The sequence below is a fragment of the Anomaloglossus baeobatrachus genome, chromosome 5 (assembly GCF_048569485.1).
Source record: "Anomaloglossus baeobatrachus isolate aAnoBae1 chromosome 5, aAnoBae1.hap1, whole genome shotgun sequence".
Taxonomy (NCBI): Eukaryota; Metazoa; Chordata; class Amphibia; order Anura; family Aromobatidae; genus Anomaloglossus; species Anomaloglossus baeobatrachus.
Genome location: NC_134357.1, coordinates 496,022,534 through 496,049,772, shown reverse-complemented (window position 1 = coordinate 496,049,772; position 27,239 = coordinate 496,022,534). Strand labels below are relative to the sequence as shown.

At 46.8% G+C, this 27,239-nt stretch overlaps 1 protein-coding gene across 6 annotated transcripts in view; it reads left to right on the top strand.

Annotated features, from left to right (window-relative positions):
* Window positions 1-27,239, top strand: part of ARHGAP44 (Rho GTPase activating protein 44) — a 156,661-nt gene that overhangs the window by 93,162 nt on the left and 36,260 nt on the right. For 4 of the 6 annotated variants that reach the window (XM_075350771.1, XM_075350766.1, XM_075350768.1 and 1 more), the window contains exons 3-14: window positions 213-317; window positions 1,991-2,067; window positions 2,264-2,375; window positions 4,313-4,389; window positions 6,656-6,782; window positions 10,789-10,857; window positions 16,824-16,905; window positions 17,204-17,331; window positions 24,631-24,742; window positions 25,083-25,164; window positions 25,600-25,680; window positions 25,817-25,930. In XM_075350771.1, coding sequence (XP_075206886.1) covers window positions 213-317; window positions 1,991-2,067; window positions 2,264-2,375; window positions 4,313-4,389; window positions 6,656-6,782; window positions 10,789-10,857; window positions 16,824-16,905; window positions 17,204-17,331; window positions 24,631-24,742; window positions 25,083-25,164; window positions 25,600-25,680; window positions 25,817-25,930 — 1,166 coding nt within the window. The remainder of the gene's footprint in view (window positions 1-212; window positions 318-1,990; window positions 2,068-2,263; window positions 2,376-4,312; window positions 4,390-6,655; window positions 6,783-10,788; window positions 10,858-16,823; window positions 16,906-17,203; window positions 17,332-24,630; window positions 24,743-25,082; window positions 25,165-25,599; window positions 25,681-25,816; window positions 25,931-27,239) is intronic. The other 2 variants (XM_075350767.1, XM_075350769.1) reach the window with 1 other exon arrangement.

Sequence of the window (27,239 nt, the reverse complement as noted above, 5' to 3'; positions counted from 1 at the left end):
TCTCATACTGGTCACTGGAAGATCAACATGGCTCCTCATGGCCAAGAATTTAAAAGATATAATAAAATATTTCCAAAAATTTGAGGGGTGTACTCACTTTTGTGATATACTGTATATACAGGTCTTTGGGGTCCCACAACACCCCCCCCCAGAATGTCATGTCTGGTGCTGGAGGAAGAATATTATTATGACTTCTTACTGGTCTCTTACAGGTCGAGAAGCGTCTGGAGTTGGTTAAACAGGTCACCCACAGCACCCACAAGAAACTCACAGCGTGTTTACAGGGCCAGCAAGGGACGGAGACGGATAAAAGATCGGTAAGTCTGGAGAAATAACAGGTAAAGCTGGTATCTGACATAGTATGCCCATAACAGGGCCATAGGGGGCAGACCACACAGTGCCCTCATAACAACAGTGCAGGCTGTATAGTGACCACATAACAGATCAGATATTACAATACAGATCACATAGTGTCCCCATAGCAGTGCAGACCGCATAGCGTCCCCATAACGGGGTCAGGGCACACAGTGCAGACCACATAATGCCCCATAACAGAGCAGACATTACAGTTCAGACCGCATAGTGTCCCCATAAGATAACAGAGCAGACAATACAGTGCAGACCACACAGTGCCCCCATAACAGTGCAGACCGCATAGTATCCCCATAAGAGGGTCAGAGCACACAGTGTCCCCATAACAGTGCAGACCACATAATGCCCCATAACAGAGTAGACATTACAGTGCAGACCGCATAGTGTCCCCATAATAGTGCAGACCGCATAGTGTCCCCATAACGGGGTCAGAGCACACAGTGCCCCATAACAGTGCAGACCCCATAATGCCCCATAACAGAGCAGACATTACAGTGCAGACCGTATAGTGTCCCCATAAGATAACAGAGCAGACATTACAGTGCAGACCACAGAGTGCCCACATAACAGTGCAGGCTGCATAGTGCCACCACAACATAACAGAGCAGACATTACAGTGCAGACCACAGAGTGCCCACATAACAGCGCAGGCTGCATAGTGCCACCACAACATAACAGAGCAGACATAACAGTGCAGACCGCATAGTGCCCCCATAACAGTGCAGGCTGCATAGTGCCCCAATAACTTAACAGAACAGACATTACAGTGTAGACCGCATAGTGCCCCCACAACAAAAGAGTGCAGACATTACAGTGCAGACCACACTGTGCCCCCATAGCAGTATAGACTGCATAGTGTCCCCATAACATAACAGAGCAGACATTACAGTGCAGACCACACAGTGCCCTTATAACAGTGCAGGCTGCATAATCCCCCCATAACATAACAGAGCAGACATAACAGTGCAGACCGCATAGTGTCCCCAAAACCACGCAGGCCAAATTGTGTCCCCACCCATAAGAGTGCAGGCCACATAGCATTTCCATAACAATGCAGGCCACTTGGTCTCCCCATAACAGCCATAACAGTGCAGGCCACATGGTCTCCCTATAATTGTGCAGGTTATATGGTGCCACCATAAGTATGCAGGGTATACAGTGCTCCCATAAAAATGCAGCCTACACAGTGCCCCCATAGCAGTGCAGACCAAAAAGTACCCTCAAAATACGGCCAGCCACAGTGTGTCTTAAATGTGGACCCCAAAATAGTGCAGGCTTCACAGTGCCCCCATATTGGTGCATGTCACATAGTGCCCCTATAATGATGCAGACCACACAGTTCCTCCATAACAGTGCAGGCTGCACAGCTCCTACATAATGGTACAGGCCTCACAGTGCCCCCACCCCCTTCCCCATTATAGTGTAGGCATTACAATGCACCCATAAAGGTGTAGTTCACACAATGCCTCCATAATGGTGCAAGCCACATAATACCCCCATAATGGTGCAGGCTGCCCCCATAACATAGTTACCCCAGATACATACAGGATTTCAGGACTCGCTCAGCATCTTCTGTAGATTCCACCTGTTTTTTCTTTCTCCGGTTTCATTTGCACAGAAAAAGTTACCTCTTATAACCTTGGCTCAGTGTCTCATGGAGGGATCTGCGGTGTTGGGTGACGACTCTTTGCTCGGGTGAGACTCCTCATTATTTCTACATTCTGTATTTCTCTCTTTTTCTTGCTGTCAGTGAATGGGAACATCCTTGTTTCTATTCCTACCCTTCTCCTGTCGTTACTTCATCTTGCTGACACTGTATGACTTCTCACTTTATTCCGCCTAGGTGGCGCTGCTGTGATCACCTTCTGTGTTTCTCCTTGTTATTTTCTAGGAAGATGCTGAAGTTGTGCGGGGAAGCTGAGGACAAACTAGCACAGGAGCTCATCCACTTCGAGCAGGAGGTGGAGAGGGACGTGGTGGAGCCGCTGTTTGTGCTCTCAGAGGTGCGCGGGGCATTTACAGGTGTCCTCTAGCGTTTTCTCTGCGCAGTCTTAGGCCTCTTTCACACGTCCATGTCTCCGGTACGTGTTTGGTCCTTTTCCTCACGTACAGGAGACACGGGCACACGTAGACCCATTAAAATCAATGGGTCTGCACTCACATGCGTGTTCTGCCATGGACCGTGTGTACGTGTGAAGCATAGGTGTGTCCGTGTGCTCCACACGTCAACATGTCCGTTTTTCTCTGGCATCACGGGTGTCACACGGAACGCAAACGGACCACATGGAGGTGTTCCGTGTGACACGCGCCGGAGAAAACACACGTGTCTGAGAAAAAAAAAACTTTACTCACCTTCTCCAGCCCTCCTGTCTCTGCCGCTGCTGTCACTTGCTTCCGACCGCCGCTCATTATGCTCATTGCATATTCACTTCACTGCGGCCGGATGCAGCAGCAGCGGGGAGTCGGCAGGACCGGAGACCACAGATCAGCACCACGGACAGCAACGCCAGGGACAGGTGAGCAGAAAGTTCCCGTTCTCCGTGTGTTATCACGGATAACACACGGAGAACACACGTGTGCCATAAACACGACTCACACAGGGCAATACGCACCTTTGACACGTCCGTGAAAAACGTGCGTGATTTTCACGAACGTGTGAAAGAGGCCTTAAAGGGGTATTCTCCTCTCATAAAGTATCGCTGAGATATGGTATTACTTTATGATCGTCGAGAGTTTGACCTGTTAGACGGCCACCAATCCTGAGACTAAAGGAGGGTCAACGCCAAAATAGTGCTATATCCTCTACTAAGTCCTCTCATTCAACAGCGCTTCTGGTCACCTAGCAGTGTGGGGGGCTAACACCGGCCCTATACTCTTGAATGAGGTGGTGTAGCGGACCCCTGCCCAGATGGCAGCTATTTCTACAAAATTAGAAGAGGGCAAAGCACTAAATGAGACCCCTTTTAAGTCTCGGGTTTAGTAAAAATCTTTGTAAGTCATAAAGTAATGCATCCTATCACATTACAAGACAAGAATACCCATTTAAAGGGGTTGTCCACATCTTTTATTTTTTTTTTAACTAAAAAATAAGCTCATACTCATCTACCAATCCCGCACCACCCCTACGTACTGGTGCCCAGGTCCCCCACCGGTCTTATCTCCCTTTATTTAGGAGTGGCCAGTGCAGCCGATCCAATCACCACTTTAAAGGGACACTCCAAGAGTTGTGATTGACTGATGCTGGGTCGTCTTATGTTTAAGGGCGGCGTTACACGAGACGATATATCGTGCGATCGTATGAGCGATCGCACCCGCCCCCGTCATTTGTGCGTCACGGGCAATTTGTTGCCCGTAACGCACAAAGTTGTTTACCCCCGTCACACGTACTTACCTCCCAAACGACCTCGCTGTGGGCGGCGAACATCCTCTTCCTGAAGGGGGCGGTTCGTTCGGCATCACAGCGACGTCACACAGCGGCCGCCCAATAGAAGCGGAGGGGCGGAGATGAGTGGGACATAACATCCCGCCCACCTCCTTCCTTCCGCATTGCCGGCGGGACGCAGGTAAGCTGTGTTCGTCGTTCCCGGGGTGTCACACGTAGCGATGTGTGCTGTCTCAGGAACGACGAACAACCGGCACACAGAAGGAGGAATGACATTATGAAAATGAACGACGTGTCAATGAGCAATGATAAGGTGAGTATTTTTGCTCGTTCACAGTCGTTCGGAGCTGTTACACGCTACGATATCTCTAACGATGCCGGATATGCGTCACGGAATCCGTGACCCCGCCGACATATCGCCCGATATATTGTAGCGTGTGACGCCGCCCTAAGGCTCCCACATACTATCCATTACATTCAGATATCCCATAGTTAGTAGCCAATGATTCTGTTTTGACTCCATATTGTCTGATTGATTCCCTTATCTTCGTATTTCAGGTGGAGATCCCCAATATCCAAAAACAGAGGAAACACTTAGCCAAATTAGTCTTAGACATGGATTCTTCTAGAGCAAGGTAAATTGTCTTCACCTTTCTCTCCTCTTTACAAGCGTTTTGCTTCATAACTCTGGATCCAATCTTTATATCTTGGCTGGAGCTGCATTCATAATTCTGCTCAATGCCCTTTGCAAACTGGGACATGATGTTATGTACAGATTTCAGTGGGGTCCAACTTCCACAGCAAGGATATAGCCTTGTTTTTTCTTGCGCAGCAGCGCCCAACTATAGACTGTGCAGGGGAGCTGCAGCACACATCGATTAAAGCGAGAGACCCTCCTTAACTGAAAACTTATAAGAGGATGCAGGATTGCGCTGCGGCCCTGTCATTCTCAGGATCGTTTAGGTCCTCAGAGGTCGGACCAGCTCTAAAATTAACATAATGCTGTATCGTAGAATGATTTGAATGTACATTTAAAGGGGTTGTACCATAAATAACATGTATCTCCAATGCACAAGATATATCCTAAATGTGTGATCACTGTGGGTCGATCATGATTTCATGAATAGGGGGCTCAAAGTCTCCTGTGTAAATGGAGAAGAAATGAGCATGTGTGACCACCACTCCTATAAACAGTGAATAGAGCAGCAATGAGCATGTGGAATCACCTATAGATAGTGAATAGAGCAGTAATGAGCATGTACGACCATCTGTAGACAGTAAATGGAGAAGTAATGAGCATGTGTGACCAGCACTCCTATAGACAGGGAATAGAGCAGCAATGAGCATGTGCAACCACCTATAGATAGTGAATAGAGCAGTAATGAGCATGTATGACCATCTGTAGACAGTAAATGGATAAGTAATGAGCATGTGTGACCAGCACTCCTATAGACAGTGAATAGAGCAGCAATGAGCATGTGCAACCACCTATAGATAGTGAATAGAGCAGCAATTAGCATGTGCAACCACCTATAGACAGTGAATAGAGCAGTAATGAGAATGTGTGATCATCTCTAGACAGTAAATGGAGAAGTAATGAGCATATGCTACCAGCACTTCTATGGACAATTATTAGAGCAGTAATGAGCATGTATGACCACCTATAAACAGTGGATAGAGCAGTAATGAGCATGTGCAAACATCTATAGACAGTAAATGGAGCAATAATGAGCATGTGTGACCACCATTACTATAGTTAGTAGTCAGTGAATGGAGCAATAATGAGCATGTGTGACCACCATTACTATTGTCAGTAGTCCGTGAATAGAGCAGTAATGAGCATGTGTGACCACCAATAGACAGTGCACAGAGCAGTAATGAGCATGTGCAACCACCACTCCTATAGACAGTGAACAGAGCAGTAATAAGCCTGTGAGACTACCTATAGACAGTGAATAGAGCAGTAATGAGCACTTGCGACCAACGATAGACACCAATAGACACCATTCCTATAGACAGTGAATAGAGCAGTTATGAGCATGTGCAAACATCTATAGACAGTGAATAAAGCAGTAATGAGCACGTGCGACCAACAATAGACACCAATAGACACCATTCCTACAGACAGTGAATAGAGCAGTAATGAGCATATGCGACCAACAATAGACAGTGAATGGAGCAGTAGTGAGCACGCACGACTACCTATAGACATTGAATGGAGCAGAGGTCGCACATGCTCAGTACCGCTTCATTCACATGGGACTGTTTTTCTTGTGATTAGTGGGATCCCAGTGTTCAGTGATCATGCTGCCAGGATAGGTGATAAATATCTGATCACTGGGAGCACCGATCGTTTACCATTTATTTATGGGACAGCCCCTTTAATGCGTTAAGTGATTTGTTACTGCTGCCCCCTGATGGTTCATTATCTGTGAACTCTACTAAAGTGAGGACCACAGTAAGTCTGTGGAAGTCATCATGTCTTAGACGGTGGTTATAGGTCAATCAGTATCAAGCCTTATTGTCGAGGTCCAGCTGGGGCTTGTGGGGCATTGGGAACCATAGCTATTTCCAAGAGGTAAAGTGCAAATTATCCATTATGGCCGTCTACCATGTAATATATGAGTAGCTCAGGACCTGAGTGAGTCACAAAATCTCTCCCTTGATGTCCCGGAGGAATAATAAAACATTCAGCCTCCTTCGCGCTCCGCTGCCGGGATGAGTCACTTTGCTCAAAAGGAACGCAAGCGTTTCGGATAATGCAGGTAGGGGGATAATATCCAGACGTAATGGCTGAAAACAAAGGCCAGTAATTAGTGAGCGGGGGAGGAAAAATTAGTAGAACTCTCCCAGACATGGCTATGAAGCAAAGACCCTCTTTATACCTCTTGTTTTATGCAGGTGGCAGCAATCTGCTAAGTCGTCCGGGATCTCCAGCAATCTGCAACCCTCCGGAGCCAAGGCTGATGCACTCAGGGAAGAGATGGAGGAGGCGGCAAACCGCGTGGAGATCTGTAGGGTGGGTGATGTATGTATAATCTGAAAAGTGGCAAATGTTCTCTCTCTCTTAGCTCCCATACATACAGTACAGAACAAAAGTTTGGACACACCTTCTCATTCAAAGAGTTTTTTTTATTTTTATGACTCTGAAAATTGTAGATTCACATTGAAGGCATCAAAACTATGAATTAACACATGTGGAATTAAATACTTAACAAAAAAGTGTGAAACAACTGAAAATATGTCATATATTCTAGGTTCTTCAAAGTAGCCACCTTTTGCTTTCATTACTGCTTTGCACACTTTTTTCATTCTCTTGATGAGCTTCAAGAGGTAGTCACCGGAAATGGTCTTCCAACAGTCTTGAAGGAGTTCCCAGAGATGCTTAGCATTTGTTGGCCCTTTTGCCTTCACTCTGCGGTCGAGCTCACCCCAAACCATCTCAATTGGGTTCAGGTCTGGTGACTGTGGAGGCCAGGTCATCTGGCGTAGCACCCCATCACTCTCCTTCTTAGTCAAATAGCCCTTACACAGCCTGGAGGTGTGTTTGGGGTCATTGTCCTGTTGAACAATAAATGATGGTCCAACTAAACGCAAATTGGATGGAATAGCACGCCGCTGCAAGATGTTGTGGTAGCCATGCTGGTTCAGTATGCCTTCAATTTTGAATAAATCCCTAACAGTATCACCAGCAAAGCACCCCCACACCATCACACCTTCTCCTCCATGCTTCACGGTGAGAACCAGCCATGTAGAGTTCATCTGTTCACCTTTTCTACAAAGACACGGTGGTTGGGGGTGTGCCGCCCCTGTGCCAGCAGCCGCCGCTGCCTGTATCCGGGCCTTCTGTGGGTGGTGGCTTGAGGGTCTCCGGACCCGGGGGTCTCGCGGACACGCCGAATAAAAAGGGGGACGTAGATGTATGGGTTAGGCCGTATTAAGTTCGTGACGCCACCCACGGTGTGTGGTGAGGTGGGACACCACCGCTGCTGTTGTCGGCACCCGGGGGAGATGTAGTGGCAGCTAGATGTTAACCCCTCCGTGGGTAGGGATGGTTGCCCCGGGACCTAGTGTCTTTGTGCAGGGTATAGCGACACGAGGGGAATATTTGTTTACGCACAGTAAATGAATCACACGAGTCTTTGGTAAACCAAGGTGCTGGTGGCCGGCCGCCGCGGCCGGTTCCATTCAGGTCCCCAACCCGGGCTGGTGGTGTCTGGTGGACTGCCTAGTCTGGAACTCAGGAGTCCGCTCCCGGCTGGATGTGGCCTAAGGAGCCGTGCCAGCAGACGCTGGCCCGTGGGATCTATGGGCCCTGGCGGTGGCCTCCTATCCCTATCAGTGGGCAGTTGTCTTCTATGAGGGACTTTGGATGGGACAGGACCTATAATCCTGGCCTCAAACGGTTAATTAACCAGACCGCTGGTTTCCGTTCCTGGCTTCAGGGTCCGAGTACCCCCCTTTGTGCTACAGTTTCCGGGTCGGTTCCCCGTGTTGGTACCGGTGGGCTACAACCCTGTCCCGGTCCACCTCAGTTCTGCCGAGCCGTCTTCCCATCTCCTGCTGACAGAGACCACCGTCTGCCTCCTAGCCAATGCACCAGGGCTACTACTCTGGAACCGTTCAACTTGAACTTCCTCTGCTGGAACTACACCTAGCTCCAGCCCACACTCCTCTCAACTTTAACTACAAAACTAATCTCACTACTGTTTTCCCGCCCCGGGCTGTCTAGACCCCTGGGTGGGCGTGTCCAACTGCCTGGTCCCGCCCACTGGTGTGTCTGTCTTTCCCTAAGGGGGGTGACTAGGGTTTTAGGTTGGCTGTGTGTCACCTAAGTGAGGGAAGGTGTTATGTGGGGGCCTTTCTGTGACTACCTGGTTTTGCCAGGGTGTCACAGATCCAAAGATCTCAAATTTGGACTCATCAGACCAAAGCACAGATTTCCACTGGTCTAATGTCCATTCCTTGGGTTCTTATTTTTTATATGATGGTAAGATGTACGTTCATACGATTAAATAAATTGTGTTCTTTAGCCCAAACAAGTCTCTTCTGCTTGTTGCCTGTCATTAGCAGTGGTTTCCTAGCAGCTATTTTACCATGAAGGCCTGCTGCACAAAGTCTCCTTTTAACAGTTGTTCTAGAGATGTGTCTGCTGCTAGAACTCTGTGTGGCATTGACCTGGTCTCTAATCTGAGCTGCTGTTAATCTGCAATTTCTGAGGTTGGTGACTCGGATAAACTTATCCTCCGCAACAGAGGTGACTCTTGGTCTACCTTTCCTGGGGCGGTCCTCATGTGAGCCAGTTTCTTTGTAGCGTTTGATGTTTTTTGCCACTGCACTTGGGGACACTTTCAAAGTTTTACCAATTTTTCGGATTGACTGACCTTCACTTCTTAAAGTAATGATGGCCACTCGTTTTTCTTTACTTCGCTGCTTTTTTCTTGCCATAATACAAATTCTAACAGCCTATTCAGTAGGACTATCAGCAGTGTATCCACCAGACTTCTGCACAACACAACTGATGGTCCCAACCCCATTTATAAGGCAAGAAATCCCAGTTATTAAACCTGACAGGGCACACCTGTGAAGTGAAAACCATTTCCGGTGACTACCTCATCAAGAGAATGCCAAGAATGTGCAAAGCAGTAATCAAAGCAAAAGCTGGCTACTTTGAAGAACCTAGAATATAAGACATATTTTCAGTTGTTTCACACTTTTTTGTTAAGTATTTCATTCCACATGTTTTAATTCATAGTTTTGATGCCTTCAATGTGAATCTACAATTTTCAGAGTCATGAAAATAAAGAAAACTCTTTGAATGAGAAGGTGTGTCCAAACTTTTGGTCTGTACTGTATGCATGCTCATCTGAGCGTGCATGTGTTCAGCCTTTTCCATAGACCACTGACAGCATCTTATCTTCCTTAAAACAGAAGGATCAGGTGTGGTTCAAGATATCCAATCCTGATGATGTCAGGGTAGGGTTGGGAGGCCCCCATAAACTTTAGTAGGCCACGGCGAGTTTGTGTATTGGAGACTTATCCGTAGCACCCGACTGTTCTTATCCAGCACGGTGTGTTACATATAAGTATATATATATATATATATATATATATATATATATATATATATATATAGTGATATATCCCTAAATGGAGCGAGGGATCACCATAACTATTCATGAAGTCCAAAGTCCCCAAATAATATACATGCTCCCTCGCATTGTCGTGTAAGTTACAGCAGAGCCCCAGGATTTACCCTACTAAGTCTCCATTAACACCTGAGTATATAATATTAATCTTCCTGCTGAGTGTGTGCTTATATTCAGCAGCCAATCTGAACCAACAGAGGCTCGAAGGTACTTTACACTGCAGCTCTGATTAAACAGGAGGTGGATATCAGACTACCACAGACCCAAATGGTCAGCTAAGCTAAAGATATTGATCCTTTTAATAGGTTCTGATGATGCAGAGCTGCTGGGTAAAGCATGAAGACAGAGCTGCAAAATGAGCCTTAGAGGGGGCTTATCACTCTCCATTAATCTATACTTTTTTTAACTTGATGTAAACGTTGTTGTTCTACTGAATCCGGCGCAGTTTTTCTTTTGTTCCTGCGCCTCTCCATTCCTGAGATATGGCGCTGTATTCCTTGTATATAAATCCAGTCTTGTTAGCTAAGGAGGCGTGGTCCTCTACTCTGCTCTGTGGGTGTGTCTTCTCAGAAGACCACGCCCACTTAGCCAACAAAACTAGATTTACTGGGAATGCATACAGTGAAAAGGTGGCCATATCTCAGGAACAGAGAGGCGCAAGAACAAAAGAAAAACAGCACCAAATTCAGGAGAAAAGAGGCATTTATATCATGGGAAAAAACTCATATTTATGATGAGTAATGGGTTCTCCTTTAAATGTAATTTGTATAACCTAACTGAAATATCATTCACTCCAGGATATTACACATACATCTCCCATCCCAACTATGTATTTAGGAGCCTCCAATACTTGTAGAAAGTGAATGGCATTTTCTTTTTCCTTAGGATCAGCTTTCGGCAGATATGTACAGCTTTGTGGCCAAAGAAATAGACTATGCAAACTACTTTCAGACGGTAAGCTGATGCCATAATGACTGAGCATCTGAGTGTATGGTTAAGATTACATACAGGTGCATTAGAGTATCTATGTTCAGTACTGTATACGCCCTCCCTATCTGTGATCTTCTCTTGCTGTATCTCATTGGCAGTGGGTATCACTAGAATGGTACTGGTTCTCCTTGTAAAGTCCTACAGGCAATTCCTTCTCTGAAAATATACAAATGAGTTATTTTCCAGAAAGAGGAAATCGGTCTCCTATGCCACCTCCATGTAACTTTCCTCCTAAGTCATTGATCGACACATTGGAGCCTGTTTTGAAGTTTTTGCTATAGGAGGCGCCAGAGAGACAGTTTTTTACCCTCCTGGAAGAGAGCCGTTGAGCTGTAAAGTCTCATTTCATTTTGGATTTCCTACAACTCTTAATTGTTTCCCTCTGGTGTAATCATTGGAATGAAAATATGAAAATGTGTGAACGCTTTCTAGCAAACGTCAAATTATTTCCTTGTTGTCAGTGAATCAGGAGCATCTAGGATGCCAGTTTTTGCAAACATTTAGTGCACGAGAAGTATAAGGTCTGTAGGTTTTTACCCTGTGGATGTAAAGACTAATGTTTCCATTCACTGATGGCAAGCGGAGATCTTAAAAAAATAAATATACAGTATATAAAAAATGTAAATACATTTTATATTAGAGAGTTGTGGTGAAAAGATATTTCTGCCCACTTTTGGTGTAGGAAATGATAAATGTATCCAGGGCAGGAAAGTCAGAGCAAAGTAATGTTACCCGATGCTATAAAGTCATGGGGAAGATACTGCAGGAGATTCGTCTTATCTTCCTATGGTTTTTACTATAATAACAGCCTACTAAATGGCAGGAGAGTGAAGGGGTGAGTGGCAATATTTCCAGGTTTAGGCGGGTAACGTTCTCCATTCACCAAACCCAGACTCAGCCATCAGACACCAGATAGAAGTGTGATCCGCACAGAACACGTGTCCTCCAGAGTCCAGTGGTGGTGGCTTTACACCGCTCCATCCAACACTCGGCATTGTGCTTGGTGATGTACGGCTCGGCATTGTGCTTGGTAATGTACGGCTCGGCATTGTGCTTGATGATGTACGGCTCGGCATTGTGCTTGGTGATGTACAGCTCGGCATTGTGTTTGGTGATATACGGCTCGGCATTGTGCTTGGTGATGTACTGCTCGGCATTGTGCTATGTGATGTACGGCTTAGCATTGTGGTTGGTGATGTATGGCTCAGCATTCTGCTTGGTGATGTATGGCTCAGCATTGTGCTTGGTGATGTACGGCTCGGCATTGTGCTTGGTGATGTACAGGTTGGCATTGTGCTTGGTGATGTACAGGTCAGCATTGTGCTTGTTGATGTACAGCTCAGCATTGTGCTTGGTGATGTACGGCTCGGCATTGTGCTTGGTGATGTACGGCTCGGCATTGTGCTTGGTGATGTACAGCACGGCATTGTGTTTGGTGATATACGGCTCGGCATTGTGCTTGGTGATGTACAGCTCGGCATTGTGCTTGGTGATGTACAGGTCAGCATTGTGCTTGGTGATGTACAGCTCGGCATTGTGCTTGGTGATGTACGGCTCAGTATTGTGCTATGTGATGTACGGCTTAGCATTGTGCTTGGTGATGTATGGCTCAGCATTGTGCTTGGTGATGTACAGCTCAGCATTGTGCTTGGTGATGTACGGCTCGGCATTGTGCTTGGTGATGTACAGCTCAGCATTGTGCTTGGTAACGTACAGGTCAGCATTGTGCTAGGTGATGTACTGTACAGGTCAGCATTATGCTTGGTGATGCACGGCTTGGCACTGTGCTTTGTGATGTACGGCTCAGCACTGTGCTTTGTGATGTACAGGTCAGCATTGTGCTTGGTGATGTACGGGGTGATGTACGGCTCGGCATTGTGCTTGGTGATGTACGGCTCAGCATTGTGCTTGGTGATGTGCCGCTCGGCATTGTGCTTGGTGATGTACGGCTCGGCATTGTCCTTGGTAATTTACAGGTCAGCATTGTGCTTGGTAATGTACAGGTCAGCATTGTGCTTGGTGATGTACGGCTCAGAATTGTGCTTGGTGATGTACGGCTCGGCATTGTGCTTGGTAATGTACAGGTCAGCATTATGCTTGGTGATGTACGGCTCAGCATTGTGCTTGGTGATGTATGGCTCAGCATTGTGCTTGGTGATGTACGGCTCGGCATTGTGCTTGGTGATGTACGGCTCAGCATTGTGCTTGCTGATGTACGGCTCAGCATTGTGCTTGGTGATGTACGGCTCAGCATTGTGCTTGGTGATGTACGGCTCAGCATTGTGCTTGGTGATGTACGGCTCGGCATTGTGCTTGGTGATGTACGGCTCGGCATTGTGCTTGATGATGTAAGGCTCAGCATTGTGCTTGGTGATGTACGGCTCAGCATTGTGCTTGGTGATGTACGGCTCAGCATTGTGCTTGGTAATGTACAGGTCAGCATTGTGCTTGGTGATGTACGGCTCAGCATTGTGCTTGGTGATGTACGGCTCGGCATTGTGCTTGGTAATGTACAGGTCAGCATTGTGCTTGGTGATGTACGGCTCAGCATTGTGCTTGATGATGTACGGCTCAGCATTGTGCTTGGTGATGTACGGCTCGGCATTGTGCTTGATGATGTAAGGCTCAGCATTGTGCTTGGTGATGTACGGCTCGGCATTGTGCTTGGTAATGTACAGGTCGGCATTGTGCTTGGTGAGGTGCGTCTGCAGCTCCTCGGCCATGAAGCTCCCAGCAGGTGCAGTGTTTGTGCTGATGTTACCAGGGGAGGTCTGGACTCTGCAGTTATGCAGTCAGCAGAGCATAGGTGAATTTTCTGCCCTCTGCTTCTTAGCACTCGGCCCCCGCTCTCTAACGTTCCGGGGTCTCCACTCTGTGGCTGAGCTGCTGCGGTTCCTTCCACTTCTCAATAATATCACTCACAGTTGAAGGCAAAAGATTCAGGTGGGTAGAAATGTCATGAACGGACTTGTTACCCCGCGGTGGCTCCTATTACTCGACTGCGCTGGTATCAGTGAGCTCTGCACCACCAGCTGTTCTGCCACATTAGTAACGGTATCGAGGGGCCAGAGGTTATCCTTTGGGGTGATTGGCCTGATGTTATACTTTGGGGGCAATGGGGCTTGGTGTTATACACCAGGGGCAGGGGGCGGCTGTTATACACTAGGGCCAATGGGGTCGGATGTTATACAACTAGGGGTAATGGGGCTGGATGTTGTACCCCGGGGGCAATAGGGCTGGAGGTTATACACCGAGGGTGAGGGGCCAGAGGTTATACATAGGGATCGAGGGGCCGGAGGTTATACACTGGGGACAATGGGTCCGGATGTTATACACCGAGGGTGAGGGGCCGGGTGTTATACACTGTGGACAATGGGGCCAGATGTTATACACCAGGGGGCAATAGAGCTGGAGGTTATACACCGAGGGTGAGGGGCCAGAGGTCATAGATCAGGATTGAGGGGCCGGATGTTATACACTGGGGACAATGGGGCTGGATGTTATACACTAGGGGTGAGGGGCCGGATGTTACACACTGGGGGTGAGGGGCCGGATGTTATACACTGGGGGTGAGGGGCCGGATGTTATACACTGGGGACAATGGGGCTGGATGTTATACACCGGGGGTGAGGGGCCGGATGTTATACACTGGGGGTGAGGGGCCGGATGTTATACACCGGGGGTGAGGGGCCGGATGTTATACACTGGGGGTGAGGGGCCGGATGTTATACACTGGGGGTGAGGGGCCGGATGTTATACACTGGGGGTGAGGGGCCGGATGTTATACACTGGGGGTGAGGGGCCGGATGTTATACACTGGGGGTGAGGGGCCGGATGTTATACACCGTCTGGTGAGGGGCCGGATGTTATACACTGGGGGTGAGGGGCCGGATGTTATACACTGGGGGTGAGGGGCCGAATGTTATACACTGGGGGTGAGGGGCCGGATGCGATACACTGGGGGTGAGGGCCAGATGTTATACACTGGGGGTGAGGGGCCGGATGTTATACACTGGGGACAATGGGGCTGGATGTTATAAACCGGGGGTGAGGGGCCGGATGTTATACACTGGGGACAATGGGGCTGGATGTTATACACCGGGGGTGAGGGGCCGGATGTTATACACTGGGGACAATGGGGCTGGATGTTATACACCGGGGGTGAGGGGCCGGATGTTATACACTGGGGGTGAGGGTCTGGATGTTATACACCGGGGGTGAGGGGCCGGATGTTACACACTGGGGGTGAGGGGCCGGATGTTATACACCGGGGGTGAGGGGCCGGATGTTATACACCGGGGGTGAGGGGCCGGATGTTATACACTGGGGACAATGGGGCTGGATGTTATACACCGGGGGTGAGGGGCCGGATGTTATACACTGGGGGTGAGGGGCCGGATGTTATACACTGGGGGTGAGGGGCCGGATGTTATACACTGGGGGTGAGGGGCCGGATGTTATACACTGGGGGTGAGGGGCCGGATGTTATACACTGGGGGTGAGGGGCCGGATGTTATACACTGGGGGTGAGGGGCCGGATGTTATACACCGTCTGGTGAGGGGCCGGATGTTATACACTGGGGGTGAGGGGCCGGATGTTATACACTGGGGGTGAGGGGCCGAATGTTATACACTGGGGGTGAGGGGCCGGATGTGATACACTGGGGGTGAGGGCCGGATGTTATACACTGGGGGTGAGGGGCCGGATGTTATACACTGGGGACAATGGGGCTGGATGTTATAAACCGGGGGTGAGGGGCCGGATGTTATACAATGGGGACAATGGGGCTAGATGTTATACACCGGGGGTGAGGGGCCGGATGTTATACACCGGGGGTGAGGACAATGGGGCTGGATGTTATACACCGGGGGTGAGGGGCCGGATGTTATACACTGGGGACAATGGGGCTGGATGTTATACACCGGGGATGAGGGGCCGGATGTTATACACCGTCTGGTGAGGGGCCGGATGTTATACACTGGGGGTGAGGGGCCGGATGTTATACACTGGGGGTGAGGGGCCGGATGTTATACACTGGGGGTGAGGGGCCAGATGTTATAAACTGGGGGTGAGGGGCCGGATGTTATACACTGGGGGTGAGGGGCCGGATGTTATACACTGGGGGTGAGGGGCCAGATGTTATAAACTGGGGGTGAGGGGCCGGATGTTATACACTGGGGGTGAGGGGCCGGATGTTATACACTGGGGGTGAGGGGCCGGATGTTATACACTGGGGGTGAGGGGCCGGATGTTATAAACTGGGGCTGAGGGGTCGGATGTTATACACTGGGGGTGAGGGGCCGGATGTTATACACTGGGGGTGAGGGGCCGGATGTTATACACCAGTGGTGAGGGGCCGGATGTTATACACCGGTGGTGAGGGGCCGGATGTTATACACCGGTGGTGAGGGGCCGGATGTTATACACTGGGGGTGAGGGGCCGGATGTTATACACTGGGGGTGAGGGGCCGGATGTTATACACTGGGGGTGAGGGGCCGGATGTTATACACCAGTGGTGAGGGGCCGGATGTTATACACCGGTGGTGAGGGGCCGGATGTTATACACCGGTGGTGAGGGGCCGGATGTTATACACTGGGGACAATGGGGCCAGATGTTATATGTCTATAACTAGGGGTGAGGGGGCCAGAGGTTATACACCGGGGGACAATGGGGCCGGATATTATACAAAGGGTTTTCGGATGTTATACAGTGGAGAGCAATAGAGCCGGATGTTATACAACAGGGGGCGAGGGGCAGGAGGTTATACATCGGGGGAAAATTGGAGTAAATAATAATAATAAAAAATAATAATTGATTAAAATGTGTGTGAGACCCTTTTCTCCATATTGTGCGTCCTCTGTGTAAGTGTCGCCATTCTATAAATAATGGCTAATATGTAGAACATTATATTTCGGTGTCTCCCGCAGCTAATAGAAGTACAGGCCGAATACCACAGGAAGTCTCTTGCTTTACTGCAAGCCGTGCTGCCGCAGATCAAGGCTCAGCAGGGTGAGTGCTAGAGGCGGATCGTGTCTCCGTCCTTGTGAACGTCCCTTTTTATATTGTCTGATGTGCTCTGCAGTCATTGAATATGTTAGGGCTGCATGGCGACTTTGGCCACATGTTGCACAGCCAAATACCGCACTATGTTGCTACTATGTCACCGCATAATGTCATGTAAATTTCTAACTAAAACAATGTATATTGAGATCTTAAAAATGGCTCTATCCTTGTGATTTGCCCCGTGGCTAATAATATTGTGTCATTTTTGGATCATTCACTTGCTCAATATCCTTCTTTCTTCCAGAGGCCTGGATTGAAAAGCCATCATTCGGAAAGCCGTTAGATGAACACTTAACCGTCAGCGGCCGGGAGATTGCCTTCCCTATCGAGGCTTGTGTCACTATGCTCCTGGAGTGTGGCATGCAGGAGGAGGTAGGTCGGGGCATCATCTGTTAACAATAAAGTACACTCCAACTGCTGTTATTCTGCACTGGTATGCGACTGATTGCATGCATATCTGTAGCACCAAGGCCAAAGCCATTCTGCATGTAGCCCTTATTAGCCACATTTCTGCATGTAGCCCTTGTTAACCACATCACCTTAAAAAGTCCCATAGCCCTCTGCATCACATTTGTAGATTATAGTATAATTGCACAATTTAAAGGGGACTTATTACTCGGCATATATATGTAATTTTTTTCCTAGGTGTAAACCCCGCTGTTCTCCTGATTCCAGTGTTGCCTTTCTTTTGTTCCTGTGCCTCTCCATTCCTGAGATATGGCCTCCTTTTTCCTGTATATTAATCTAGCCTTCTTATTAAAGTGGGCGTGGTCCTTCACTGTATTCAGTGGGTGTATTCTTCAGGACCACGCCCACTTAGAGAAGAGGAGGCCATATCTCAGGAACCTAAAGGCGCAGGAACAAAAGAAAAATAGCGCCGGATTCAGGAGAACAATGGCATTTACACTAGATTAAAATAAAATATGGCAAGTGACAGGTCCACTTTAAAGAATTCCCATTTGTGCAGGATATGCCATACATGCTTCTGAAACCCTCTCCTCTATGAAGAACGGGACTCCTGTCTGGGAATTGAGAGGTGCTGCGCATGTTCGGCTATTTTTGATACTCCCATAGAAGGGAATAGAGCGGAGACGCCGATTTTCCTTGCCTGGCAGCACCTGATGAGGTTCGTTTACATGGTAGATGGGATCCTCATCAGGGATTTATAGAATATACTGTAGGTATGCCCCTTTACCTAAAGTATAGAGCAAGGCCGAATTCTGTGAAATGCAGTCCGAATATGGATCGTGATATCCAGAGGGAACGCAATGACCTCATTAAACTAGTCAGGGGACCTGCAGACGGTCCAGTTTTGGATTTCTGAATTCGGCTACACGCTTCAAATACATTATAAGTCTAGGCTTAAAGGGGGTATTCCCATGTCCAAGATCATATCCCAATATGTAGTAGGTGTAATAATATTAGTATTAGCAAATACCTCCAATTACAAATATAATATAGTTCTTCTGATTCACTCTGTTCCATACCTCATGTGCAGGGCCTTGCAGGAGCTTAAGTTATCCAAGGTTACGACCATGCATATAGTCACAGTTAGGCGGCTTTCACACTACGTCTTTTTAACATGCGTCCTGAACGTTTTTTTAACGCAGAAACGGATCCAGTGCAAATGCGTTTTCATTTCAATGCATTTGCACTGGACTCGCGTTCACCTGCGTTTGCGTGCGTTATAGTGAGGATCCAGCGACTTGCAGTTTTTTAACATCTTTCAAAAACGCTACTTGTAGCGTTTTTGAGCTGCGTCCAACTTCTGCAAATTGCTGGATCCTGACTAAACAGCATGCAAACGCATGTGAACGCTGCATGCTGATAGGCAGGATCCTGCTTGCTCTACTGAGCATGCCCAGAACCAGTCTCGGGTGATCAGTCTATCTCTCCTCCCTCTCTGCCTCTCTCCTCTCTGTCTCTCTCCCCCTCTCTCTCCCCCACCTGAGATCTGCGGACACTCGTAACCAAGGTAAATATCGGATAACCACTTCTCTTAGTTACCCGATGTTTACGTTGGTTACGTGTGCAGGCAGCCGGCTCCTAGCAGCTGCAGACGCTTGTAACCAAAGTAATATCGGGTATCCAAGCAAGTATACCCGATGTTTACCTTGGTTACGAGCCTCGCAGCTGTCAGATGCCGGCTCCCAGTCTGGCACGTTTAGTTCCCATCACTCCCGATCACATGACTCCAATGCCCGCCCCTAAACATCAAGTGACAGGATCCTGCAAAGTAACACTTGCGTTTGCATGCGTTTTTTGCTGTAAAAGCAGGATCTGCTTTTGCAGCAAAAAAACGTTCAGGACGCATGTTAAAAAGACGTAGTGTGAAAGCAGCCTTAGTTAGTTGCTAGTGGTCATAACCATGAGTAAAACCTAAGGTCCTGCAATGCCCTGCACATGAGGTAAGTGACATAGTGAATCAAAGGAACTATACTACATTTTTAATTGGAGGTAATTGCTAATATTATTCTTATTACACCTACTAAATATTGGGATAGGATCCCTTTAAATCATGTCCTCTACTCCAATCACATCTGATGCTGCATTCTGAATTTCGCCCTGAAGGAGCCTTTCCCACAGTGCAGTGTACCAGACTCAGATGCCTTGTAGGTTGTGTTACAGCAAGTAGAGATCTTGACAATAGTGAGAAACAGAAGTACATTGGAAAGTGGCATAGCCCCTTTAAACCGGTATTGGGGTAAGTTCAGAGTTACGCCCCACGTGGGGCTACGGCGGGTGTCAGAGGAAGCAGCACTGTTGTCAGCGTCTTGTCACACACCCGAGGACGCGCTCTCACTCCCGGAGCTTCACAGTTTATAAAACATATTTCCAAGTTAATCTAAGGTCAGAGGAAAAGGGAGAGGACAGGAATGGCGACGAAGCTTTGAAACCCAGCAGCTGGGACTCATTTCCACTTCCCGTGGGGTAGCCGCATTCCTAGCAGAGACTGTGCGCTGTGCACTGCAACCAGGATCCCTTAAAGGGGAAGTGTCCATACAAAATACTTTAGTTTTCACTGGCTCCAGTGCACAGTCTGGATTTATAAATACAAGGTAGTTTTGCAATTTTTTGTACTAAATAAAAAGGTGTGGAATGTCTGAAAGGAGGAGGGGAAGGGCATATTATAGCAGATATCCACACGATTTTTCAGATTGGGCCCCAAGTTGAGCCTCTTAATGAATTTCGAATGTAATGTAATAAGAGGACCTGTCGCCTGTGAAGACATTTCTGTTTTAGTATTTAATATACACACACCAAGATGTCTACTCTTCAGTTTTAGTCTCCTGCTATTAAGAGACCTTTGGTAACATCATGATCACATGACCATGATGTCACAAAGGTCCTTAAGCATCCTTACCATATCAGGATAGAAACGCTGGGGGCACTAAAAGAATGGGAGTCCTGTGAAATTGCCCAGTTTGCTCTCCCTTTCCCCTAATGTCAGTTCTTCTTATCAGCCTGCCTCCTGTTCAGTTCTTTTAGACTCCTGCAATTAAGAGACCTTTGGTAACATCATGGCGACATGACCGTGATATCACAAAGGTCCTTAAGCAGGCTTACCATATCAGGATAGAAACGCTGGGGGCACTAGGATTATGGGGGTCCTGTGAAATTACCCAGTTTGCTCTCTCTTCCTCCTAATGTCTGTGGACTGTCTAATACTGATTGGACAGAGGTAGTTTTTGTAGTGACATGTGCAGAACAAATAACGTCCAGCTGTCAGTTTATTAAAAAAAAAGCCAGGAGGAATAATGGAGGAACGGAACTACACAGTTTTCTCAATAAAAACCACACTATAAAACAATAGAAATCCCAAACTATTCACTGATAATGCGCACGATTTCCCAAATTGTCTTCACTTGATTTGGGGCTAAAGCCTGCTTTACACGTTGCAATTTCGCATACGATATCGTATGCGATTTGCAACGCCCCCATCGTATGTGGGGCACGTTCAATTTGTTGAATGTGCCGCACAAACAATTAACCCCCGTCACACTTACTTACCTTCCATACGACCTCGATGTGGGCGGCGAACGTCCACTTCCTGGAGTGGGAGGGACGTTCGGCGTCACAGCGACGTCAAACAGCAGCTGGCCAATAGAAGTGGAGGGGCGGAGCTGAGCGGCACGTAAACATCCCGCCCACCTCCTTCCTTCCGCATTGTGGGCCGGGAGCCGCAGGACGTAGGTAAGATCTGTTCATCGTTTCCGGGGTGTCACACACTGCGATGTGTGCTACCCCGGGTACGATGCACAATCTGACGTGCAATTCTAGAGACAGATACGATGTGTATGCGATGAACGTTTTACCATTCAATCACAATCGCACAAAGCTGTCACACACTGCAATGTACCTTACGATGACGGATGTGCGTCACTTACGACGTGACCCCGCCGACACATTATAAGATATATTGCAGCGTGTAAAGCTGGCTTAACACTTATTCTTTTAGTCGCTTCATTAAGGGACACAGGAATCGTGGTAAATATGCTGCCACCTGGAGGCTGACACTAAGAATGCAGCTCGTAAAAAAGCTTTGTGCGTGTAAAATGACCGCTCCTGATCATTAGTGCGTTGCAGATGCTTCTAATCAGCAGTTTAGATGCAGAATCGCCCTTGAGTCGTCCTTTTTGCTCAGATCTTAAAGAATTTTGTTCAGTAAATTTCTTGTATCTATTCCTGACAACCGATGTGGCCAAAATATAATTCTCAAAGGGTTGTCGCCCATCTTCTACAACTATCAAACCCATCAAATCTGCCGAGGTGCCATAATACAGTGGGGAAAAAAAGTATTTAGTCAGCCACCAATTGTGCATGTTCTCCCATTTAAATAGATGAGGTCGGCTTGTAATTGACATCATAGGTGACCACAACTATGAGAGACAAAATGAGAAAACAAATCCAGATAATCACCGCGTCTGATTTGGTAAGATTTTTTTGCAAATTCTGGTGCAAAATAAGTATTTGGTCAATAACAAAAGTTCATCACAATATTTTGTTATATATCCTTTCTTGGCAACGACAGAGGTCAAATGTTTTCTGTAAGTCTTCGCAAGATTGGCACACACTGTTGGTGGTATGTTGACCCATTCCTCCATGCAGACCTCCTTTACAGCAGTGATGTTTTGGGCCTGTCGCTGAGCAACACGGACTTTCAACTCCCTCCAAAGGTTTTCTATGGGGTTGAGATCTGGAGACTGGCTAGGCACTCCAGGACCTTCCTATGCTTCTTACAAAGGCACTCCTTAGTTGTCCTCGCAGAGTGCTTGGGATCATTATGCTGAAAGACCCAGCCATGTTTAATCTTTAATGCCCTTGCGGATGGAAGTAGGCTTGCACTCAAAATCTCACGATGCATGGCCCCATTAATTCTTTCATGTACATGGATCTGTGGCGCCCCTGACCTGGTCAGGCACCACTGAGTACTGCACCCATGTTGGGGACAGTACAATACAGGTAATCCAGAAGGCTGACCGGGGTGTGGAACACAGGCGCATAGTGATCAGGTCTCACACATGTACCTTTGAGAGGACCCCTGGGGATCCCAGGAGGGGGCGAAGCATGAGCACGGCCTCCATCTCCAATCAAGGGGTGTGGTAAGAGAGTCTGGTTGCTAGGAGGCGTAGGCAGGCACAAAGGGAAAGAAGGAGTAAACAGTCTGAAGCAGAGTGGGGAGGAGTGAGGAGCAGGAAAGTGGAGCTCAGACAGGAGCAGGAGTGAAGGTCCCAGAAGTGAGCCGGTTCAGTGTGTAGAGTTCAGGGAGCTCGAGTGAGGAGCAGACCCCTGGGGCTGGGCAGTCTGACAGCGCCCGCGCAGTGGCTACCGACGGGGGAGAACGGTCAACTAGGAGTGCTACCCGAAATCCATCTTCAGCTAGAGAGAGAGCAACGGAGTGGGAAGTAAGGAGACTGCTAGAGAGTACCAGGCCCAAACGGGCGGCAGATCCCGATGCGGGGATAGATCCACCTTTCCTTGCTAAACCTGCCGGTGTGGGGCTCTCAAAGCCCACGCCACAACACCACAAAAGCCGCAGCCACGTAGCCACAGTTAGGGCCCATAGTTCGCAGGAGGCAAGCAGCTGGAGTGATCTGGTCCAGGCGACAAGCAAACGGCAACTGAAGGGGAGTGAGGCTTCAGCAACTTCCCTGGGTGACCCCCATAGGGACTCAAAGTCGGGGTTGCCCCAAACCAAAAAGGGCTAAGGAAGGCGAGTTGGTAGTCACCCTCACAAGTCAGCCTGAAGGACACCTGGTTCCCACTTGGTTCATCCCAGCTACGCCCGGGTCACTCACCCTGCCATCAACTGTGAGTAAAAACCCTGAAAGACATCCTGCTTGTGTGGAGTCATTCTGCGCCTTGTAGTTCTACACATCTTCACAGGGCCCTGGGGCTTGCCTTACTCTCAGGAGGCTACTACAACTGGCTGCACCCACCATCAGCCCCAGGCATCCCTTAACCTGCAGTGGCGGTCTCCACTGACCGCAAATCTGAGAGTGGCGTCACGACAAATAGAAGATTTCCTACCGGTGACAGGATCCAGCTGCGTGGAGTCCCTGAAGGTAATGCACCGACACAGCGTGTGCGGGGCTTCACAGATCAGTCGTCCTTCTCCCTTTGCAGAGAAACAACCCCAAAGCATGATGTTGCCACCTCCATGCTTCACAGTAAGTATGGTGTTCTTTGGATGCAACTCAGCATTCTATCTCCTCCAAATACGACGAGTTGTGTTTCTACAAACAGTTCTACTTTGGTTTCATCAGACCATATGACATTGTCCCAATACTGTTCTGGATAATCCAAATGGTCTCTAGCAAACTTCAGACTGGCCCGGACATCTAAACACCTCAGCCACTACAGGATCTGAGTCTATGGTGGTGTAGTGTGTAACTGATGGTAACCTTTGATATGGTGGTCCCAGCTTTATGTAGGTCATTCACTAGGTCTCCCTGTGTGATTCTGGGATTTTTTCTCACCGATCTTGTGATCATTTTGACCCCACAGGGTGAGATCTTGCGTGGAGCCCCAGATCGAGGGATATTATCATTAGTCTTGTATACTTCCATTTTCTTATTATTGCTTCCACAGTTGATTTCATCACACAAAGCTGGATGCATATTGCAGATTCAGTCTTCTGAGTCTGGTGGAGGGCTACAATTTTGTTTCTGGTGTCCTTCAACACCTCTTTGGTCTTCACCATAGTGGAGTTTGGAGTGTGACTGTTTGAGGTGTCTTTTATACTGATAACAAATTCAAACAGGAGCCATTACTACAGGTAATGAGTGGAGGACAGAGGAGCCTCTTAAAGAAGAAGTTACAGGTCTATGAGAGCCAGAACTCTTGCATGTTTTTAGATGACTAAATACTTATTTTCCACCATAATTTCCAAACAAATCTTGCCAAATCAGACGCGGTGATTTTCTGGATTTGTTTTCTCCTTTTGTCTCTCATAGTTGTGGTCACCTATGATGTCAATTACAGGCGTCTCTCATTTTTAAGTGGGAGAACTTGCACAATTGGTGGCTGACTAATACTTTTTTCCCCACTGTATATCACTGCGCACCTAACCATTAGGATCCTGGAGGACCATACATCAGAATGGTCGCAGCTGTATCGGACACCATACTTGGCCCCCAGTAAAGTTTTCCTTCCTCTCTTGTCCTCTAGGGCTTGTTCCGAGTCGCCCCCTCAGCCTCCAAGTTGAAGAAGTTGAAAGCTGCTCTGGATTGTTGCGTTGTGGACGTAGCTGAATACTCCGCTGATCCCCATGCCATTGCAGGTCAGTTATCATCCACTAGGTGGCGCAGTGATTAACACAAGGCAACCACTAAGCTCAGTGTGCACTAAGGTGGGGTGTAGACATGGCCTGGATTTGGGGTGCACTGCAGTTACAGTGCACACTATGAGGATGCGGTAACGGGGAGTGTCGGACCCTCTAACATCTAAACATGCCCTAATTGTTGTAAAAACCAAAGCAGTCCTCTATCCAGTACAACATATGTGTTGTGTAAGTGGAGAACGTGCCGCGTGTAACATCCCCATTTCAATCAGTCCATATCTCACACTCTGCCCGTAGTAAGACTTCATTACCATTGCTGACATTTTACGGTTTGTTTCAGGGGCATTGAAGTCTTATCTCCGGGAGCTTCCTGAGCCGCTCATGACCTTTGAGCTTTATGAGGAATGGATCCAAGCTTCCAAGTAAGTTCAATGTCTTTTTTTTCAAATACCAATTATCTACTGGAGAATTTATGACATTCTGAATACAATCAACTTGTCCATATATTGCACAACATCCTCAATTACACTCCAGAGCTGCACTCACTATTCTGCTGGTGCAGTCACTGTGTACATACGTTACATTACTGATCCTGAGTTACATCCTGTATTATACGCCAGAGCTACACTCACTATTCTGCTGGTGCAGTCACTGTATATATACATTACATTACTTATCCTGTACTGATCCTGAGTTACCTCCTGTATTATACTCCAGAGCTGCACTCACTATTCTGCAATTTCAGAAACAACTCATGGACACGTGTAGCGCTCTTTTTGGATTTTTTTTTTTTTTGGCATTAAATAATCCTAAGTGATTGGTTCGTCCTGTCCTCTTTCTCTTTCCTTACTCTTTAGCATCCAGGACCAGGACAAGAGGCTGCAGGGTTTGTGGAATGCATGCGAGAAACTTCCCAAATCCAACTACAACAACTTCAAGTAAGTGCAAAGTAAAATTGGGGCTCCAAGTTATCGGGGTGTCCGTCACAGCAAGGGGTTCTGGGTACTCCATCCTTTTTTCTGCCTTTTTGGCTTTCTTGCTTTCTTTTGTATCTCGTCTTTACTTTTCTTTCAGGTATGTGATCAAGTTTCTGTCTAAGCTGACAGAATATCAGGACGCCAACAAGATGACCCCCAGCAACATGGCCATCGTGCTGGGGCCCAACCTTCTCTGGCCGCAGGCAGAAGGGTAAGGCATCGGGCATTTCCATGAAATTGAAGGTTTAACCCTTTCAGGAAGGCAAAGCAATTTTTTTTATTTATGTATATATTTCATTTTTTTTTTTTGCAAGGTTTAATTTTCAACAAGCAAAAACAAATTACAGCATATAAATAAATCTCTAAATATTTTTTTATATATATATATATATATATATATATATATATATATATATATATATACCATATGTGTGTGTGTATGTATATATATATATATATATGTATATATATATATATATATGTATATATATACCGTGTGCGTGTGTGTGTGTATATAATATATATATGTAAATATAAAATTAAAAATAATTTTATTTATATATATATATATATATATATATTATATATAGAAATATTATATTATATATATGATATATATATATATATATATATATATATATATATATATATATATATATATATAAAAAGGATACTCCATAACACCATACAACAAAAAAATGTGGGTGTAGGTTGGTAGCCATATACCCCACATTGCACAACTCAGGAACAATAGTTGAAAGGGAAACAGAACGAGTTTTTAAAGGTGCATAAATCAAATCCATTTATTGGAAAACAAGTGATGAGAATTCATAAAATCATTAATGATTAAAAGATGTTACAAATTCACTGGACGGCAGGTGACATGATATAGGGTTAATGATGATCCTTGCAGAGTGCCACCATTGCATATTAGTACAAATTTTATAGACATAGTGTACACTTACATATGTTGCAGCACAGAATCTAGGATACAACACCCATGTTAGGGCTGATAACATAGAACAATAGCTTTTTACATTGTTAATAAACATGCATGAACCAGCCTGTAATTCCCATGCACACACCACCAACCAGGAAAAGATACCTCAGAAACGTCCTACGTACGTTTCAATTATTGGGGTCACCAATGTTCATCAGGGGATAGAGAGGTGTGTGCATGGGAATTATGGGCTAGTTCATGCATGTTTTTTTACACTTTGCTACTTTTTCATCATAAATTCCTTTTTAAGGAAAAAATAAATTCTTTATGATGGGGTGTAAGAAAAAAAAAACTATTTTTTTAATATAATTTAGCTCTCTCTGGTTACTTTTTCACAGCCATATTGCCTTTTTTGTGGGCCAGTATCATTATGGCAGGACTACATTTTCTTTCCTACAATTGAAAAATAAATAAAAAAGTTGTAAAGAAAAAGAGTTTTTGTTTTTTTCTGTATTGTTATATATTAAGTGCTGAGTAAGGGCTTGTTTTGCAGGTTGAGGTCATATATTCATTAGTTTTA